Raw genomic sequence first — 21,225 nt, forward strand, 5'->3', positions numbered from 1 at the left:
AGTAAATGATTGAGTAAATTAATGTTTTGATTGTGGCCTACTGGTGGCCCAGTGGGTAGCACGAAGGTTGCTAGTTCGAGCCCCGACTTGGTCAGTTAGCATTTCCGTAAAAGTTTGCATGTTCTTCCTATGTTGCCGTAGGTGTTCCGGTTTCCCCCCCCAGTCCAAAGACATGGGGTATAGGTGAATTGAATAAGTGAAATTGGCCATGGTGTATAAGTGTGAATGCAAGAGTGTATGGGTGTTTCTCAGTGTTGGGTTGTTGGCAGTTCATTCTGCTGTGGGGACCATTTATAAATAAAGAGACTAAGCCAAAAATTAATAATTGAATGAATGTTTTGATTGTTCCATGGCATCTTTGAATCCTTAAAGCAACTTTTGTATCTTCTTTTCTCCATTCAATTGATGGATTATTATATTTGGGTGTTTTGTGTACCTAATGTGGTAAACCCCATGTACCATACATCCTTATGTAAATTTGGAAATTGCAATAAATAGCTGAATAATAATAAAAAAAAGAAAACAATATAGTGCAAACACCCCATGAATCCACATAAAGGCAAGAAAAGTCTGTATTTGTATTTTCAAGCAGGTACATTTTCTTATCAAACAGGCATGAATGGAATCCATCCCCATCCTTTCAATCTAGCTCCAGTAATGGTGTTTTGTGATGGCGGGAGCATTGACACTATGAGTTTAGGGTCATAATCAGAAATCCCGGAGTGACAATTCCAGCCCCCCGACTGTTAGAGAGCCATCTACTACATAACACAATAAGCACCCAAACAAACAAACCCAGTCGGAGGTCACAGCAGAGACCTGGCCACCAGCTGTGAGCCTAATGGCCAAATTAAAACTAAACCAAGAGACTGAAATGCCACATGATAAGGCGAGGAGGAACCGCTTTGTGCACAGTTTGATCCAATTACGGGCCGGGCCAAGAATGTCAGATTCCTGCGAGCTCATATGCTAACGTCCGAGTAACAGCAGGTGGAGAAAAGTTTGAGCTGTCGAAAGTTTTGGGTAGGTTTAGAATGATTGTTCAGTGGCGAGTCACAAGTCAGAGGTTTGTTTTAAAGACATATTTTATAACAGGCTACCTGCTAACATCTACATTTAAGGTGTCATTTTACATTAGTGCAGTTTCTTTTTTATGATTCAATTCATTGTTACTTCTATAGCGCTTTTACAATGTAGATTGTGTCAAAGAAGCTTATAATATATGAAATTCTAGTGAATTGAAGCGGCTTCAGTCCAGTTTTCAGAGTTGAGGTTCAGTTTAGTGTATTGTACAGTTGAAATCTATATGATTTATTATTATATATTTTTCTTTTTCAAATATTTCCTAAATGATGTTATCCAGATTAAGAAATGTTCACAGTATTTCTTAAAATATATTGCTTGTTCTTCTGGAGAAAGTCTGATTAGTTTTATTTCGGCTAGAATTTTAAAAAATAAATAATTTTTAAGGTCAATATTATTAGGCCTCTTATACTTTTTGATTGTCTACAGCAGTGGTTCCCAACAGGTGGGTTGCATCATATTTTTAAAAAAATTTATAAAGGAGACCAATAGGAGACCGATCATATTGTCTTAGTTCATTTTATCCCCTGGCTGACCAAAAAATTTACATATTTGTAATTCGTCCTTCAAAAAAGACTCACTGATTTGCTTTCAGCAGCTAATAGTGATGACATGAGCATACTGGACCCAGGTAAGGAAGCTCCAAACATTTCAGGTCGCAGCGCTACCAACGCTGGAAACACCAAATGCAGGAAACACCAAGACAGTTACCTGAACTCTTTTATATTTAATTTTTTGGTACATGCTAACCAAAAGGCATTTTAAAAATAGGTTTCCAGCCAAAATTCTGAAATTCTGATGCAAAACAAGCTGACAACCACTGATTCAACTACAGAAAACAGACCTTTAAGCAATCATATATTCTAGTAGCTAAGCCGCGAGACTGACACGACTATGATTATTGTTGCGTCACACTCCAGGCATCTCTGGGTCTTTTGCTAAGTGCTCGTCACATCGGAGCGTTTGGGCAAGTCCAGAAGAGATATCTCTACTGACAGGCTGCCAGCTAGATTTCACCATGACTTACCTGACTGCTGAAACACTGGCTGGTGCTCTGGAGAGCCGTGGCTGAGTTAGCATGTGATGGCTTCAATTATTCACATAAAGACAGGAAATTAAGCGAAGCCTCAGGTGCTCTTCAGGGTTTTGAAAGGCCTCGATGTGTGTTCGATTTTTGTTAATTTGATGAAGATGGATTACTAGCATGGTTTCAAGGGTCATGATGCATGTTGCATTGCTTGTGTTTGGGACACACAGATGTTAAACTTCAGTTTCGTAAGGCAGGAATCTCTATTACTGTTGTGAATACGGAATGTTAGTGATTTGAGTGACCATACAATCAATTTGTTAGTAATTGGTAGCAATTTTGATTAGTTTATTTTCTAAATGAGCTATTTCTAGTGCTGCATTTCTAATTAATTCAATGTATACGTGTAGTAGAGCCGGATTAAGAACATATTGGGCCCTGAGGCTATAGCAAATCCAAGGGCCACAATTATTTTATCGCTTCCAAAATTTTCCGATTATTATTATTAAATTGCTAATTCATATTATTATCTATAGAACAGTGGTTAGTGCTGTCGCCTCACAGCAAGAAGGTCACTGGTTCAAGCCCCAGCGGGGTCAGTTGGCATTTCTGTGTGGAGTTTGCATGTTCTCCCCGTGTTGGCTTGGAAGATTTTTCATCATAAAAAAAACAAAGTTTTAGTAAATACTATGTTTTGAGCTATACTTTAGTACGGTGTATTATACTGTATATTCACTCATTCATTTTCTTTTCGGCTCAGTCCCTTTATTATTCTATAGAGTCACCACAGCAGAATGAACCGCTAACTTATGCAGCGTATGTTTTACGCAAAGGATGCCCTTCCAACTGCAACACATCACTGGGAAACCTCTATTTGTTGCATCACCACAGCCACTATAGAATTACCACAACATATTAATTGAAGTACTCTACAACAGCATGCTTTCCGCTACATTCATTCTTCCGTGGCGGGGCACCAAACCAAAATTCATCACGCCACAGCTACATTACAGCTTCTTATTTAAAATATTCTAGCGGTTTTTTTTTTAAATAGCGGGAAAAAATTGCACCGAAAACGTATTAAAAGGTAAGTGAACAGCGCAAACTTTTCTGTGACCTTCGTAGTGCTGTGCGTTCTGTTTAACCCTTAAACCCTTAAAGGCTGACTGACTGACAGGTGCGTGATGCGTGAGGCCAGCAAACACGGCGTAGCTTTCAGTTATGATGAACATAGTTTCCATAATTATACTTTATTTATAGATAAAGGTCTGAGGCTGCGCAAGAAGTTTTGTGCACGAACAGAGGAAATCGGTGCTCAAGCAGAGATTGACATGCTTGTAGGCTATCACATTAATGCGATCTCGACTAAATACTGCACCCACAACATTTGTCAATGAAATAACGCCACATGTAGTGGTAGATCTGTGTAAAATGCCCAACAAAGTCAGCCACCACAGCTGGAAAAAATCCTAGAGAAAACACTGAACAGTATGGATAAAAAACACTATAGTATTTACTATACATTACTATAGTATTTTTCTTTGTGTGCATGGGTTTAGGGGTCAGAATTGGGAAAAAAAGACAAAACAAAAAAGTAGAGGTATGGTATAATCATCCTGGTAGCTCAGGAATTTTAACTATGTGATGTAACCTTCGACCAATAGTACTCATCAATCTGCTGAAGCCAGTTTACTGTGTATGCAATATATGAGGATTAAAGCTTATGTTATATTTTCGTTCAGTCCACTGCTGACGCAACTGGCTGCCACAATCTTATATTGGTCTTAAAACGTCACCCTTTCCCAAGACTAGTCAACTCAATTCTCAAAATACACATTTGCAGGCCTTCAGAGGCGATTGTTTAGTCTGCAGTGCAGTGTAAATAAAAGCATGACTCTTTAGATCATCAGGTTGTGTATTTGTACACAACACACACATTCACTTTTCACCTTCAGATCAAAGACAGCATCCGAATGGCTCCCAGCTTCACGTCCGTCCACAAAAACACAACATTGTTTGATTTCAAAAACAGAGCAGATTTTTCTCGCATGTAGTGAGACGAAATGTCTACTACAACTTTTTGCTTAACTAAAACAGCAGAATAATTAAAACAGTTTATTCATTCTGTCATTTATTCATTAAGCGTTAATGATTTATTCATTCAATCCTTGTTTAAAGACGTAATATGTAGTTTTTTTTAAAAATTAAAAATATCCAAAAACCATTAGAAGAGTGCAAGACCTCTGTGTATTAAGTTTAAGACAGCGCTCCAGGTTCATTAAACTATATGTCTACAGAAATGTTGACTTTAGGTCCCCTCTGATATAATTCAGAGGTAATTCTCTGTTAAAAGTGATCAAAACAAGCTATCTGATCATGTTCTTAAAGACACAAACACATATTATAATAACACATCAACTTTCATCCATTCAGTCATTTTCCTTCAGCTTAACCACATGGAAAGAGCCTATATGAGGATATACAGCATGCACATATATGAAACCTATATGCAGTATATATGCACATATGCATATACAGGCAATATAGGTATACTGTATTGCTTCTTTGGTCCCACTTTATATTAAGTGACCTTAACTAATATGTACTTACACAGGAATTAATAGTTTGTTACAATGTACTTATTCTGTAAATACATGTATTTAATGTGTACTTATGCTTGATTAAATACATGTATGTGACTACATCTGTAATTACCCTTTGTAACTACATTTGTAAATACACTGTTGACCATCCCTTACACCTTAACCCACCCTTAAACCTACCCATGCCTCCAAACCTGTCCATAACCCAACCCCTATCCCAACTCAAAAGCACCACAAGTGTTCTCAAATACATTATAAACACAGTAAGTACATTGTATTTATTTTTTTAATGTAAGTACATAGTAACTAAGGACACAACATAAAGTGGGACCGCTTCTTCATATCCACAAATAAGCCCTATATGTACATGCAAGATATGTCTCCTATATAGCTCATATATCTCACTTTGGCAACTGTCATACATGATGCCTAGCTCATATTTTTTATTATCAAGGTAAGGTATCAATAACCAAGAACAAAACTTATGTTTGTGCGAACACTTGAAATTGGTATCACATGTAGCTGGCATGTTCTAGAATTTAACTATGGCAAATACGTGAGAGGAGATAAAAAGCTATAATGTCTACACGCTCCTGAATCATTTACAAGGTCAATTATTTCTTCTAAGATAGTGGAAAAGAGGGAAATGTATAACACAATGGTTTGTCGTTTTTTATTTTTTTTATTTTGTGAAATATTTCATGTCACTTCCAGATTCACATTACAACTTATACACATCCAAACAGTCACCGTTACATCCACCAAATTCAATGCAAAATACAATGTTTTCTTAATGTCTTAATGCAGTTTCTAGAGGATTATGACTGGAAGGTCATTACAGTCTTAACATCTATATTTACACACGTACATATATATATATATATATATATATATATATATATATATATATATATATATATATATATATACATACATATATATATATATATATATATATATATATATATATATATATATATATATATATATATATATATATATATATATATATATATATATATATATATATATACATATGAAGAGTTTAGATGCAAAAACCTCTAAATGCCATCTGAATTTTCCATCGAAACTGAACATTTATCAGCCACTTTGGTTTATGTTGAGTTATTTCACTTTAAATTAAATAAAAATAACTTATACTTTGGCATAAAAGTGATATTACTGAACGTACACACAAAATGCTAATTTTAGAAAAACAATTCTGACGACATTTAGAGGTTTTTGCATGTGAACTCTTCATACACACATGGAAAGAACCCATATAAACATATATGTTTTAATACAGGTTTTGATATAGGTTTTAAACATATGTGACATATATAAAATTGGCCCTTTTCCTATATTATATGTACATATAATACATATAATAAAGGGAAAACAGCCAATTTCATCTATGTCACATATATTTAAAACCTATATCAAAACCTATATCAAAACATATATGTTTAAATGGGTTCTTTCCGTGTGGGTAGTCCCTTATTTATCAGGGGTCGCCCCAGTGGAATGAACCATCAACTTATCCAGCATGTTTTACACAGTGGATGTCCTTCCACCTGCAATCAAGCACTGGGAAACACCCATACACTCTCGCAAACACATATACACTAGGGACAATTTAGCTTATTCAACTCCCCTATAGCGCATGTGTTTGGACTGGGGAAAACCAGAGTACCCGGCGGAAACCCAAGCCAACATGAGGAGAACATGCAAACTCCACGCAAGCTATGATTCTATTCAAAAATGCGAATGAACTTTATGCACAAAACTGGATTATTGCATTAAAGACGTTGCGAATAAAGCTGCGTTTCCATTTAACTAGTCAAAGCGAACAAAATTGTTACTTCCTGATTAACTGGCGCCAAATATCACCAGTAAAAACTGAATTTGCTGCAGTAGGAGAAGCTGCATCAATCTTTTCTTCATTTAATAAATGACTTGCGCCTCAGAAGGCAATCGTGACATGCAGTGAACGCGCGGTGGCTTTTGAAGGTGTCAGACGCGGAGCACAAATGCTCTTGATTCTGGAGGTCACTAATAATATAATAACACTAATAATTAAACGGTAAGGCATTTTAATGACCAAAACAACATTTCAGATGTTTTATAATGTGCTCGGTCTGCTGGTTTATCCATTCACACACATTTTTTATCATCACATGGTCTCTTATGACAAAATCATAAGACTTTTTAATGCGCATGCTGGAGTTTGTGTGGTAAAAGTGTTTCCATCTTTTCTTATCGAATAAAAAGTGTATCCTACTTAGCTATGTGCATACGTTTTTTGTGCATTTTCAAAATGCATGCGCATCTTGGCATTTCCGTCAACTGTATTTTTATGCGCATATATAAAATGCGCATAAAAATAGGTGGATGGAAACATAGCTACAGACATGCCAACTGGCCCAGGAGGGACTCAAACCAGCGACCTTCTTGTAGTGAGGCGACAGTCCTAACCACTAAGCCAGCGTGTCGCCCAGTACAGAAAAAAAAATGTAAACAATTAATGTTGTTACAACCGGCTCAACGATGCAACATTAGAGAGACAATACGGACCAGGTAAATTGAAAAGAGAAATTATTTATTAACAAAACATATAATTATAACAACAAAAGTATTTAAAGCAATCAAAGTCAGTATAAGTGAAAGACAGTAGTGAAAAGTATGTGCATGGAAGTGTACTGAGCTCATGATCCAAACACAAACTAAAATAAATCAAAAGCGCCTGCAGAGACGTCCGGCTAATCGAGCTCCCACCCTAGACAGAATGCCGGACTCCTTATAAACGCCACACAATGGGTCTCAGGTGGGATGACCCACCCACCAATCTGCAATCATCCTGCAGGCTCTGCCAATCACAAAATACACATACAAACAGGTCCCACATAGGACCTAACAATGTACAAAGTAGTCAACTTGGCCATGATTTAAATAAATAAGGACATGAATAGAATAGCTCATGAATATGAAGTAGATGATCTAAAATTTGACCAATAGTACTTACTTATCTGCTGAGAGTCATGCAGTGCTAAATAGTCACTACATCCCAAAACAAAATACACATTTGCAGGTGTTCTGTGGCGATTGTTTAGTCTGGAGTGCAGTGTAAATAAAAACATGACTCTTCAGATCATCAGGTTGTGTATTTATACAGAAGGCGCCCATTCGCTTTTCACCTTCAGATCAAAGACAGCATCCGAATGGCTCCCAGCTTCACGTCCATCCACAAAAACACAACATCGTTTGACTTCAAAAACAGAGCAGATTTTTCTCGCCTGTAGTGAGACAAACTCTCTAGTCATGGCAGCACTACATTCAATTGTTTTCATAGGTCTGTTTCAAAGAGCACAATAAAGCTGCAAAGTGTGATGCTTTCCCTGACGAGTGCCTTTCAAATTGTTCCATCAGTGCTGTGAAATGCAGGGGCAATTGCTCGACCCGGTAAAGCTGCGCTCCACGCACTTATCAGCAAATGGCAAACAGCGCGAGCCGAGAGATGCTATCATAACCCCGTGGATACCTGGAAAACGCACTGCACTGTGTGACACGATTTCCATTTGCAGCGCCGCATTGAATGGATTAACCGGAGGGAGGAGTGAAGATCTAAATAGGGAATTATCAAAGATAAAAATTTTCCTAAACAAACACAAAAAAAACATTATTATTTTTTTTTTATTATTGTATTTAAGCTTTTTTTATTACAAAATTTCAGGTAAAGTTCATTCTACATTAAGAACATAAGAAAATGGAAGTCTAATTAAAGAAGAAAATAATATTCATTATTGCTATTCTGAACAAGCTTATTATACAACAACAACAAAAAATAAACTTCTATTAATCTAACATTTTTTGCCGAATCTAACCATTAAACACATATTTAAATTTTATTCTAACATTTATTAGCTTTATTTGTAAATATGGAATTATCGAGGATAACGTTTCCAATTTCCCAGAGATGGGTTGCAGCTGAAAGAGCATCCGCTATGTAAAAACTTGCTGGATTAGCTGGCGGTTCATTCCGCTGAGGCGACCCCGGATTGATAAAGGGACTAAGCCGACAAGAAAATGAATGAATGAATGAATGAATGAACATTTTCCAACCCAGACTCATTCTGAAAACCTAAAGCTATATACATTTCTGGAGATCGCAAAATACATCCCTGGTGGTACAGTTCTTTTGCAGTTTTTGTTTTTACAAATCAACCAGAGTCCGCTTTGTTTGCTTTGATATCTCAATTTTCTCCCACGAGTGCCATTCATGCCTGCTGTTTTCTTGTTTTCAAAAGCACCAATTGACAGTGTCATACCACTCTGTAGCATTTGTTATAAAGATAAAATGCAGCCATAAATATGGATACATAAGTCGCAATCTCCAGAAATGTATATAGGGCTCCATTTTCAGAATGAGCCTATGTTGGTATTTTCCTAAACAGAAAAAAAAAAAAAAAATTTTTTTGTATGTATTGTATTTTTCATAAAAAAAATAAAAATAAAAAACGAACAGGCAAATTACTTTTGTAGTCACTTATTTCAAAGCTCAATACTTTTGATACATTATACAACATGAACAAAAAAAGTGAATTGTTTTTTGTTTTTTTTGTTTTTCCTTATTTTAATCTAATCATTAAAAAAATGTATATATTATTCTAACATTTATTAGTTTTATTTGAAAATATGAAATTACAGAGAATCCCATTTTCCTGAACAGAAAAAATCTTGGATTTATTATTTATTTTATTGTATTTATTTATAACACATTTTCTGTACAAGCAAATCAATTTTCCGGTCACTTATTTTAGAACTGAATACTTTGATAAATGGCCTTTCTTGCCCATTAAGGAAGAAAATATTAGTACAGTAATTCTATTGTTAACAGGGTTGTTATTAAACAACACAACAACAAAACTCGTATTAGTTGAAATGTAAAGGTTTTTTTTTAATAGCTGGATCTAATCATTACAAACATATTTATATTTCATTCTAAGGCCTCTTTTCCACTGCACATGACAATTGACAAGCGACAGAGCGGAAGTCATTCATTTCCCATGGAGAGCAGTCCGGGAGCTGCGTAGAGTTCCGATCATTTCCGTATGCGGAAAATTCTGGTCCGAATTGAGCTGCGGATCTGTTGAAAAATTTGAAATCCTGCGACTAGACCGTATGCGACCGGCCGACCGGATGTGATGTATTCCAGTGTTGTACAAGCAGGTCCGTGTGTGCGAGATGAGAAATAGGAGTTTGTTTGGTTATTTTTTGAATTATAAAAAGTCTACATAAAAAAAATAACATTTCTGTTAATAAATGTAAGTAAGAAAGTAATAAATATGTTTTTTTAATGTTGTCTCCACATTCCCTCCAATATTTTAGCGGTCTATGAGTCTCCCATGGTACGCAACACTGAAAATACTGTGCGACTGCCAAAAGTGGGGGCGTATTCCGACAGTCCTGTCCAAATGTCGCAAGCAGTGGAAAGGCGGCTTAACATTTGTTATCTTTATTTCTATTAACAAAAATGCAAAAAATTAAATACTATTAGAGTATACAACTACAGTTTATTCTATTTAAATAAGTAAAATATATAATAGCACACTGGCACACTGATAGTACATTGTACCATAATATATATTTTTTCTAACGTTTTTTCTAATACATTATTCATTTAATTATTATTAAGTTATGTTTGTATTTAATTGTGTTGATTTACAAAAAAAACAAAAAAAAAAAACAAGTATAGCTGTTTTAGTTATTTTAATTAAACACACAAAACACCTTAAACCAATAACTAATAAACCAATTTATTAATTAAAAAAAAAAAAAAAAAAATATATATATATATATATATATATATATATATATATATATATATATATATATATATATATATATATATAATAAAATGGTGTCAGCACAGTGTGTAATGCTGTCGCCTCACACAAAGAAGGTCGCTGGTTCGAGCATCAGCTGGGTCAGTTGGCATTTTCTCCTCGAATTTACATTGGTTTTCTTCTAACCCCTGATTAATAAAGGGACTAAGCCGAAGAGAAAATGAAGGAATGAATGAATATTAATAAATAAATGTGTATTAATGTGACTAACTTTGAAATCATTAACACTTTAAGACACTTCAGAATGTGCAAAACAAGTCAGACTTTTTCTTTGTGGATAAATAATCCCTTTCCCCCAACAACAACTGAGCCAAAGAGAGTCTAAAACCTCCCAGGCTTTTCCTCCACAGAAGATCCATCTCTCTTTCACCCCTTCCATCCACAGGCCTCTTTATACCATTAGTTCACGTCTGTCTCAAAATATACCACCACGGGGCTTTCATTTATTAATCTGGCACTGAGACGGCGCCTGTGGCAGGACGGGCTGCAAAAGGGGTCCAGCTGGGTCACAATGCCCTGTCAGGATCAGATTCAGGATCTCCGGTGAACAAAACGAGTTCGATGTGAGGCCTTTTGGACTCTGTTGCGCTCCGTTCTCTATCAAACGTGACACAGTTTTGCAGACACCGGGGAGATGAGGGACTATTATTAGAGCGACGCTTCTGCCTTCCATCCATTCAGCCTGACATCAGTCTGAACACCGCAAAAGAAACTTGCTTGTGCAATCAAAAACAAGGGTTGTAGGGAGCTGCAGGATAGTACAGGCGATTCATGACTGTGCAATGGTGTTTGTGTACATCAGTCACGTTCGGTCATTTTTCAGCCTCCAAAACAAAGAAGTGTTATTTGAGGGATTTACTGTTGGTGACTATTTTAAAATCATTAATATTGTTTATATATATATATATATATATATATATATATATATATATATATATATATATATATATATATATATATATATATATATATAATTCTGAGTAATTTTAATCCTGCAGTTTTGCTGGCAACTACCGTAAAGCTAACAAAAATAATTTTGACCAACAACAATTGTCAACATAATGTTCGTTTGTTTGTTCCTTAATCTTTCCTTTCCTCTTATATTCCATCATTCTTTCCTCCTTCCTTCCTTTCTTGGCTGAGTTGCAGTCCACTTTTACTCACACACTCACAAACTTCCCTTCTTCCTTCTTTGGTTATCCCTTCCATCCCTAATCCTTCTTTCTTTCCTTCTTTTTTTTCTTTCTTCCTTCCTTCCTTCCTTCCTTAATTCTTACTTCATTAATCTTGCCTTAGTCAATTTCTTTCTACCTTCCCTCCTTCCTTCCTTCCTTCCTTCCTTCCACCTTTTATCCTTCTTTATTTAGCTGCGCTCCAGTGCACTTTTAGACAAACACTCGCAAACTTCCCTTCCCTAATTCTCCCTTCCATCCTTAAACTTTCCTTAGGTCATTTATTCCTTCCTTCTTACCTTCCTTTTTTCCACCCTTCATCCTTCCTTCCTTGGCTGCATTCCAGTCTACTTTTAGACACACACTCTTCCCTTCTTGCTTCTTTTATCCTCCCTTTCTTCCTCAATATTTTTTCCTTGCTTCCTTCTTTCCTTGCCTCTTTTCTTCCTTCCTCCGTTTCTTCACCCTTTCTTCCTACCTTCATTCCTTCCTTCCTTATATAATCTTTGCTCCCTTTCTTCCTTTCTTGCTTGCTTCATTCCTTCCTTCCTCCGTTTCTTAATCCTTCCTTCCTACCTCCTTCCTTAATTTTTACTCCCTTCATTCTTTCCCTTCTTCCTTCCTTCCAACATATAGACACACACTTGCAAACTTCCCTTCTTTAATCCTCCCCTCCGTCCTTAATCGTTCCCTCTTGCTTCCTTCCTTCCTTTCCTCCTTTTTTTCCTTCCTTCTTCCTTCCTTCCTCCATCCCTTCATTCCTTTACTTCCTTCCTTCATTCTTTCTCCCTTCACTCTTCCTTCCTTGTCTACATTCCAGTCCTTCCTTCATCCTACCTACTTTCCTATCTTTCTTCCTTTAAACACTATTGAAGTCTTCCCTTCACTTGTTTCAAAGTGTGATCATGAAGTGAATGAGTGAAGTTTACATAGACGTTCCCTCAATCCCTTAATTTTGACAGAGGAAGCGAGTCTGCTTTATATGTCAACCTCAGCACCTATATGTCCCAGAATGCAATGCAATTGTGATGTTTCCAAGTGCGCAAGTGCTCAAGGGTTTAGGGCATTTTATTTAAACCCAAGCAGATGTTTCACCAGTGGTGGATAATTGTATAACATAATCAAAGACATACATAAATTTGAGTAAATGAGACGGAAGCGGGTGAAGGGTATAAAAGATAGGACTGGAATGAAGCCTTTCCTTCCTATCTTCCTTCATTTAAAGGAACAAACATTTTGTTTGTTTGCTTGTTTTTTTGTCTTTTTTTTTGTAGTATTGAACAAAGGTAAATTCAATATTAAGGTGGATTTCAAATAATTACAGGATTACGTAATTACTCTTTCAAAACAGTGAACTTTCCAGTGTTTCTAGTGTCCATATAAAAAAACAACAACAACAAAACAAATCCTAAGATTTCCCTCCAAAAAATCTAAATAAAGCATTATGTTATATATGAAATATGCTCAATAAAAATTATAATAATCATCACAATCTTTTTTTAAGCATTTTTTAAATCAAACAGATGCACACATTATAAGACACTTCCTTCTGAATGGTAGAACAGTAAAAAAAAAAAAAAAACAATTAATGTTAGTTGTAATTAAATGTGTTAAGAATAAGACTTAGCACCTCATCATACCATCATCACAAAGCCATTGTACTCTTTACACAACACTGAGCGGCCATTAGCATAAAATCAATACATCTTACCAGCAATAGTGGCTCTTTTTGGCAGGATGGTAATAGCGCCGACGGCCGCGTCCTCGAGCCCTTGAATAGGGCTGTTCTTCGCTCCCCAACTGTCTGAGCCAATCCACAGAAAATGGCCCACTTTATCGGCACTTTTAGTGGCATTGAGGATCCCCCTGTGAACATTAACACACACAACACTAGCTATAATTCCATCCACTTATTTTTATGAGCATTTTGGGATATTGCATAAAAGAAAAAAAAAAAATCTGAGAGGAAACATATGGACTTAGTTGTGTCAGATAGATACATGTTTAATCCAATAGAAAGATAATGCACATATATGGATACACAATTATTTAATAAATTCATTGATGAGCATCAAAAAAAGTTCTCAACTGAAGTTGGAATTAAATGACAAGACTAACCAGATGAAATTTTATGCAGGTATTTGAAGGTGTTCATTTCTTCATTTTCATTTGGCTTAGTCTCTATTTCAGAGGTTTCCACACTTCGGCGCAGCATCAATCCAGACAAAATTTCTAACCAGCATGCACCGCTTCAAGACAGATTTCGATCGATCTGCGCAGCACTGCATGAAGTCGAACGCACCCAATGAGTAAGGGTTTACAAACTAATTTTGAGAGGAGCTCGTGATATAATTGCTCTTAGCTGGTCTCTAATGTGTAATCAGCAATAATCCAATCAGATTGAATCAAGACTACAATAAATAGACAGAATTCACCCCACTACCTTATCTTTGTTTTAGGAGGAATCCCCCAGATTTAGGAGGAATACCTATTTCCTACCCCTAAACCCAACCATAACTGTAAATTATTCTCAAAATCAGAAGCGAATAATAGTTGGATAACAATCACGTAGAACTGCATAATCCTAACCATAAGCCTAAACTTAACATAAACTGTAAACATATCCCTTAATAAAAATACATATTTGTTAATCCAGGATCACATACTACTTGGTGAAATCAGGTTGGCAACAAACATTTTAGGGTAGGAAAAAAAAAATCCATCAATGTATTCAATGTTTTTGTGACACTGAAATTTAAACGTGCCTTGCAAAACATTGTTAAAATAACCATAAACTAACCCTTACAGAATGTTCCAGGGAGGGTTTTGTGGCAACCTAAAGATAACCTATTATCTAGCGGTTATTCCATTAAATCTTTTTAAGACACTTGATTGATCCCAAATTTTAATAGATCAAGATTTATTTTTCACAGCATTTCCTATAATATTGTTTCTTCTGCCATTTTTGTGTGGCGTTTGCATGTTCTCCCCATCTTGGCATGGGTTTACTCCGGGTGATCCGGTTTCCCGCACAACCCAAACATATGCGCAATAGGGGAATTGAATAAACTAAATTGTTCCTAGTATATGAGTGTGTGTCTAAATAAGTGTTTCCCAGTACTGGGTGGCGCCTGGAAGGGCATCCGCTTCATAAAACATATGCTGGAATAGTTGGTGGTTTATTCTGTTGTGGCGACCTCTGAAGTGGAGACTAAGCCGAAGGAAAATTAATGAATGAATGAAGAATAAATATACAAGGGGGCAAATAACTCAGGTGGGCAAATAGTTCTGACTTCAACTGTATCTGTGAAATACAAACATCAATTTCAATATCGTATATGTGATTTGCATATATTGCCATGTACCAAATTTCTATGTAGACTTGACATCACTACAGGGAAATAAACTGAATTATTAATAATGTCTTGTAAACATAGGGCACTCACATTGCCAGGTCATTGGTTTAAATGTAAACCAGGACAATATGTCATTTAATAATCAGATTTATGTGAGATATTAGCATTTAAGAGTGCATGTAAACATGCTGATTAAAGCTCTACAGCAACAGTAACATTCTCATTGTGTATGAATGACCAAATAGCAATAGTCTGATAGGTGACATGTTGATGCTATTAATCGATACCCTCTAGAGATTAGCTTATCTGCCAAAACAAGATATAAACGGACCCTTGAGTTTAATAAGTAATAGCTTTCGGGCCAGTAGAGTATTGACTTGTTGTCATCGGGAGCTTCTTTTTCTGGAGCTCAAAAGGGAGCAATTAATTGTTTGAAACCTGAATGTATTGTAGGCCTGTTTCTCTTCTAGGGGCTGTCAGCTAGCTTACCGAATATCTTCGTCGTTTGCGAAAATAATGACCGCGCGGGCATGACGCGTCTCCAGGAGCTGTCGGATGATCTTGTCAAAATCTCCCTGTTTGTGGTCATGAGGGATCTTCAGCGACTGAGCGATGCAGATTCCACCTGCAGAGAGAAAGAGAGAGAAAGAGAGAGAGAGAGAGAGAAGATCAACACAAATAGATTCCAATTCAAATCTGGCTCAAAGTGTCCCAGTGTTATATTGGAGTGAAGTGTGGTCCTCTTCTCAGTTATTAGTTTGATAAATGGGATAGAAATCCATTAAAACCTTATATGCAGATTTCAGGTACATACTAATGGTACAGAGGAACACACCCAGCAATGCATGCATGAGGCTGAATTTAGCAATGAAGTTTGTAGGCAGGACTGGGTTAGAGCCACACATTTACCCCCGATTACCCAAACAAGGTTTAAGGCTAGTCAAGATTAAATTGCATGTTTGAGCTGTCCCAACTCAAAATAACCTGCAGGGAGGGGTCATTTTAATTTGTCTCCAGGTGCACACCAGTAATATATATATTTCTAAGGTCATTTTATAAATGTGGCTTAAACAGCCTAAATGATCTAAGGCCTAGTCCTGGCTTAATCTAAGCGCTGTTTGTGAAACTGGGCCCAAGTGTTTTGCACACACCTAACAGGCTGGCCTCAGAGCTGAGAGTCACTCGTTTGGGGCAGGTGAATGTGACGTAATAGTTTTTTTTTTCTTCACAGGTGTTCAAGGGTTGCCACGTTTCAAAGCAGAGGCTGTTACAACTGCAGCCACACGCATTAACCACAGCTCATAACTAGGGCCAGATGGAATCTGCGGAAGTATTTTGCTTTTTCTGCTGAGAATTTTGGTAAAAATTTGTGGATTTCTGCTGAATAATTTTAGGAGTATCATAACTAAAACCTTAATTTGTAAAGTAAAAATTATATCTTTTTAACTTTTATTTAATGTTGAAAATGCCAATCTAACTAAATTCTCTTTCTTTGGTAAACAAAAAGCAAGTCTGTCATAATATATAATATATAATATATCTACTAAAAGACAGAAAATATTACTGTACAAACTGCATGCACATAAATCAGATGAACATGTTCACGTTAGTCAATAATATTACTGTAATTAATTTAAAAACTGAATAAAAATAGATTTACACACATTTACTCAAGTAAATAAACAGAATTAATGATGGGCTAAAAATCTGCGGAAATTTGCGGAAAATCTGTGGAATTCTGCGTACGCAGATTCCGTGTGGGCCTACATATAACATACGATGGAATAGCACTTTAGATTATGCTTACAGCCATAACCGTCATTAACACTTATCGAATTAAGGCATGTGGAGTATTATTAGTTCAGTCGCATTATTGAAGTGCTGTATAGACACCAATACTCCCGATTTTAATATGATTAAGATAATACTCCTATTAAGAATCTACCATGTAAACAGTGATTTTTGATTACCTTAAAGGACCACCCAAATCACAAAATGCAGAGGTCTTTCTTTCTATTCGGCATGTGGTATCAAATTCCATTAAAACAAAAGTCGAAAGATTAAAAATGAAACACACGAAATTAGATGAAACTCTGGAGGAAACACAGGATAGCCTAATGATGCAACATTAATAGTTTTATACTGAAACTTTCCTTCTAAAAGCGCTTCCTTGCTCTTAACCATATTTCTTTGCACGTTAAACATACATCGACCACAACAGGAAAAAACTGCAAAACTGTGTTAATTATGTTAATTTTTTTTTACGTGTTTAATATTTCAAATTAATCGCATACGGTAACACACTAGTTCTGACAGCACTGATATGTACATATACACATATATATATATATATATATATATATATATATATATATATATATATATATATATATATATATATATATATATATATATATATATATATATATATTAGGGTTGTAACAATATACCGTTATGACGGTCTACCACGATTTGAACGTGCACGATTATCATACCATGAACAATTGCATATCAACGGTTTTAACCCTTAAAGACCGAAACAGCCGCCCGCGGCTAAAAATAAGTATTGCTCTTAAATGTTTAATAACTTTTGATCCGCTCCAGTGCTTTATCACATAACATGACAAAGAAACGCTCGTCACTGTGTCTCCGGACAAACCAGACATGATACATTGATACATTGTCCCTCCTCCATGCCCAGATTGGTTCAAACTCGCTATATCACAACCATAAGCATAGGTTTCGCTTTTGTTTGTGGACCAACAATGAGCTTTTTGAACAACACGGAATGAGAGATAGGCATGCACAGCAGCACAGAAACATGACAAAACAGTGACACACCAAAGACGAACTGCTGCTCTTGCTGTTTTCAAAAGACGCAAATGAAGGTGCAGCTGTTTGTCTGCATTGCAGACAACCATATCCAAATCCATATCCACAGACAACCATATCCATGCTGGCACATAAAACCTAAGGATGTTCCATATTGAATCTAGTTTCGTTATGTAACTATTTATAGTATAGTAAATATTTATATCTATTTTTTTACTGAGGATTTGCACCATGTTTATTTGGACTTTATTTGGACTTTGACACATTATTTATTATTTTCTTATTTTTTATTTGTTCATTGTAAGTGGTGTTGTTTATAGTAACTAAAAATATATTATTTGGAAAAAGTCAAATTTGCTTCACTGTTCTATTATTTTGTAACATTTGTAACATACCGTATACCGCGAAACCGTCAAACCGTGGTATTGTTTTAGACGATTATCATACCGTAAAAAATTCATACCGTTACAACCCTAATATATATATATATATATATATATATATATATATATATATATATATATATATATATATATATATATATATATATATATATATATATATATATATATACACACACACAAGTGTACAATTTGTTTTTATAGACAACCTATCATCACATGGCCATTTGTATTTTCCCATTATTTCATTTTTATAAACTAATTAATTAACATTCCCTGAATGATATATATCTTAAAAAAAACTAAGATCAATATAATTGGGTCTACGTAATAACCATAAACTAACCTTCCCAGAATGTGGCAGGGATACTTTTTGCCAACCTAAACAGAACCTATTATTTAAGGGTTATTCCAATAAAACATTTCAACACAGTTCCCAAATGTTATACATATATATATATATATATATATATATATATATATATATATATATATATATATATATATATATATATATATATATATATATATATATATATATATATAAATGAATATACTAATATAAACTATAACTGATCACCCAAATGATGTATATCTAAAATCTCTATAAAACTTATAATATATATAACCTATAATATATCTATAAAATTGGGTCCATGACAATGACCACAGACCAAGGCAAATTACGTCTCTGCAAATTCTCGATGAAAATCACGGAGAAAAGGTCTTATGCGGCTCTGCTAAAGAAAAGTGTTAGGATAAGTCAAAATCCATCAGCGCTTCTGCAGGTTATGAAGCGGATATGAAATGGGAAATGTCACTCTCTCATACCAACCCATTTTCGGGACATTTGCCCACTGGATATAAGAATATTCGACGTGATAGACAGAATCACTCTGCTTAGCAACAACAAAATCCCAAAGCTTCTTGGCAGCTATGTAAGCGAAAGTGAAATATGGCTTCCTCTTTTTTTTATATATACAGTTTGCAGGTTGATGACGACTCCAAATCTCTCTGGTTATTTATTAGATGGCCAACATCAATATCTGAGTCTGTGCCCGATGCCCTGGAGTGGCGCTTTTATGAGCGTGGCATCGGAAGATTGGAAATGTGATAAAAAGAGATAGACAAACGATGTAAACTCATGGCAGTCGCTTCAATGCACTGGCTTTTGTGAAAAGAGAGGCCCCAAAATTGGCATAAGTCCACATGAAAATCCCACAGACAGGCTTTTCTGTTCCCGTTCGCTGCACAGTGTACTTTGACATGGGACTTTTTTTCTCGTTATCTGGAGCATTCATTGGGGAAACTCACACTGTTTTACCCTTCTGAGACGGATGAATCCCATGGAGCACAGTGAATGTTAGATAAAGTCTTGTTTATTCTGTTTCAAATGCAAAAATGCTAATGTGGTCTAGATTGGTCATTCAAAAGTCACAAAATGTACCCCTGCACTCCAAATGGTTGGAAACATGGTAAAAAGCATGACACTTACTGATTTATTTGAATGATTCAAGTTGGCTAACATTTGAGTACATAAATCACTTTGACCAAATCATAAAATAAACGGCTCATTTGAGTCATTTGTGTAAGGGTCATCTTTTATGTAGGATTTTATCTCATTAGAACAATTCAAACTGACCAACACACAAGTCCATGATTCTTTTTCAACTTAACTGATTATTAAAAAAATATGATCAACATACCAAGACCGATTAAATGAAGCAGCTCATATGAGTCATTTGATTATGAATCTAACTTGGTGATGCAGAATTCACTTGAGGATACATGGCTCTTTTTCAATCACATATTCAATATTTATTAGAATGACTCAACTGAATCATTTGTTTACAAATCAAACCCAAAAATTATAAAAAGAAATAACATACTGATTCAACAACTCATCGGAATGATTCAAACAGATCAACTCACAAGTCCCCTAGCAGGCACAGGATGTCAACATGATTGGCGTTGTAGCACAGTGTTGTGGGACGTTGCATTTTGGTTGGAAATAAAAATCGGGTTGATGTCAGAACCCAACATCAGGCTGACTTCAGTGTCCATCGTCGGAGTTTGCACTGTGCCTGAAGATCGAGAAGGGATGCAGTGAGAAGGGGTGAGGAGGCGTATTTGAGGACTGGAAGGGAGACGCGCGATTTCTGGGAGATTATTACTCGTTTGCGAGCATGCAGAATTCTCTATGCATTTGCTGGAGACTCCCCGCAACTTCCGGAAGACTTGGGATGTCTGATCTAATGATGTTACATCTTGACATTGTGTGGACATTACTATGGGATCAAATTCCTGTCTAATGCATCGCAGTCCCGAATAAAAAAACGATGCATGTAAAAAACTCTTATTTTGTCGAAACAAATTTTCAGTTTTGATTCATGCTCATTTTCTTTAGGTACACGACCTCGATGTCTCTTATTCTGCATTTAGTTCTCGCTTTTGGGCTTTATAATTTTAAACACAATGTCAATATTTTGATTTACGTGCATTATTTTTTCTATCCGTGACCATGATACTTTAGACGGGAAGTTGATCCCATACTTTACCACTATGACGTCGATCAGACGTTGGATTTTGATTGCCATACCTAACGAATAAATGTCAGTATTTGACATCAATATGACAGTTTAGGATGTTGGCTCAACGTTTGATTTTGGTCACTTTCCAACACAACCTAAAATCATGTAAAATCAAAATGATGTAACAGCATCATTTATATTATAATATATTATATTATAACATTATAATGTGCATGTAATGAAGTTCACGGCCCTTTGGCCGCCGGGAAGAAGGAGGCGGAGAACCGACGCAGTTTTAAAATATTTATTAATAACCG

At 35.7% G+C, this 21,225-nt stretch overlaps 1 protein-coding gene across 4 annotated transcripts in view; it reads right to left on the bottom strand.

Moving 5' to 3' along the window:
- The window catches only part of grm7 (glutamate metabotropic receptor 7), a 376,391-nt gene that overhangs the window by 170,822 nt on the left and 184,344 nt on the right, over positions 1-21,225 (bottom strand). For all 4 annotated transcript variants that reach the window (XM_073936208.1, XM_073936209.1, NM_001302247.1 and 1 more), the window contains 2 exon segments: positions 15,634-15,769; positions 13,500-13,654 (listed from right to left, as the gene is read on the bottom strand). In XM_073936208.1, coding sequence (XP_073792309.1) covers positions 13,500-13,654; positions 15,634-15,769 — 291 coding nt within the window.

The sequence above is a fragment of the Danio rerio genome, chromosome 22 (assembly GCF_049306965.1).
Source record: "Danio rerio strain Tuebingen ecotype United States chromosome 22, GRCz12tu, whole genome shotgun sequence".
NCBI classification, from domain to species: domain Eukaryota; kingdom Metazoa; phylum Chordata; class Actinopteri; order Cypriniformes; family Danionidae; genus Danio; species Danio rerio.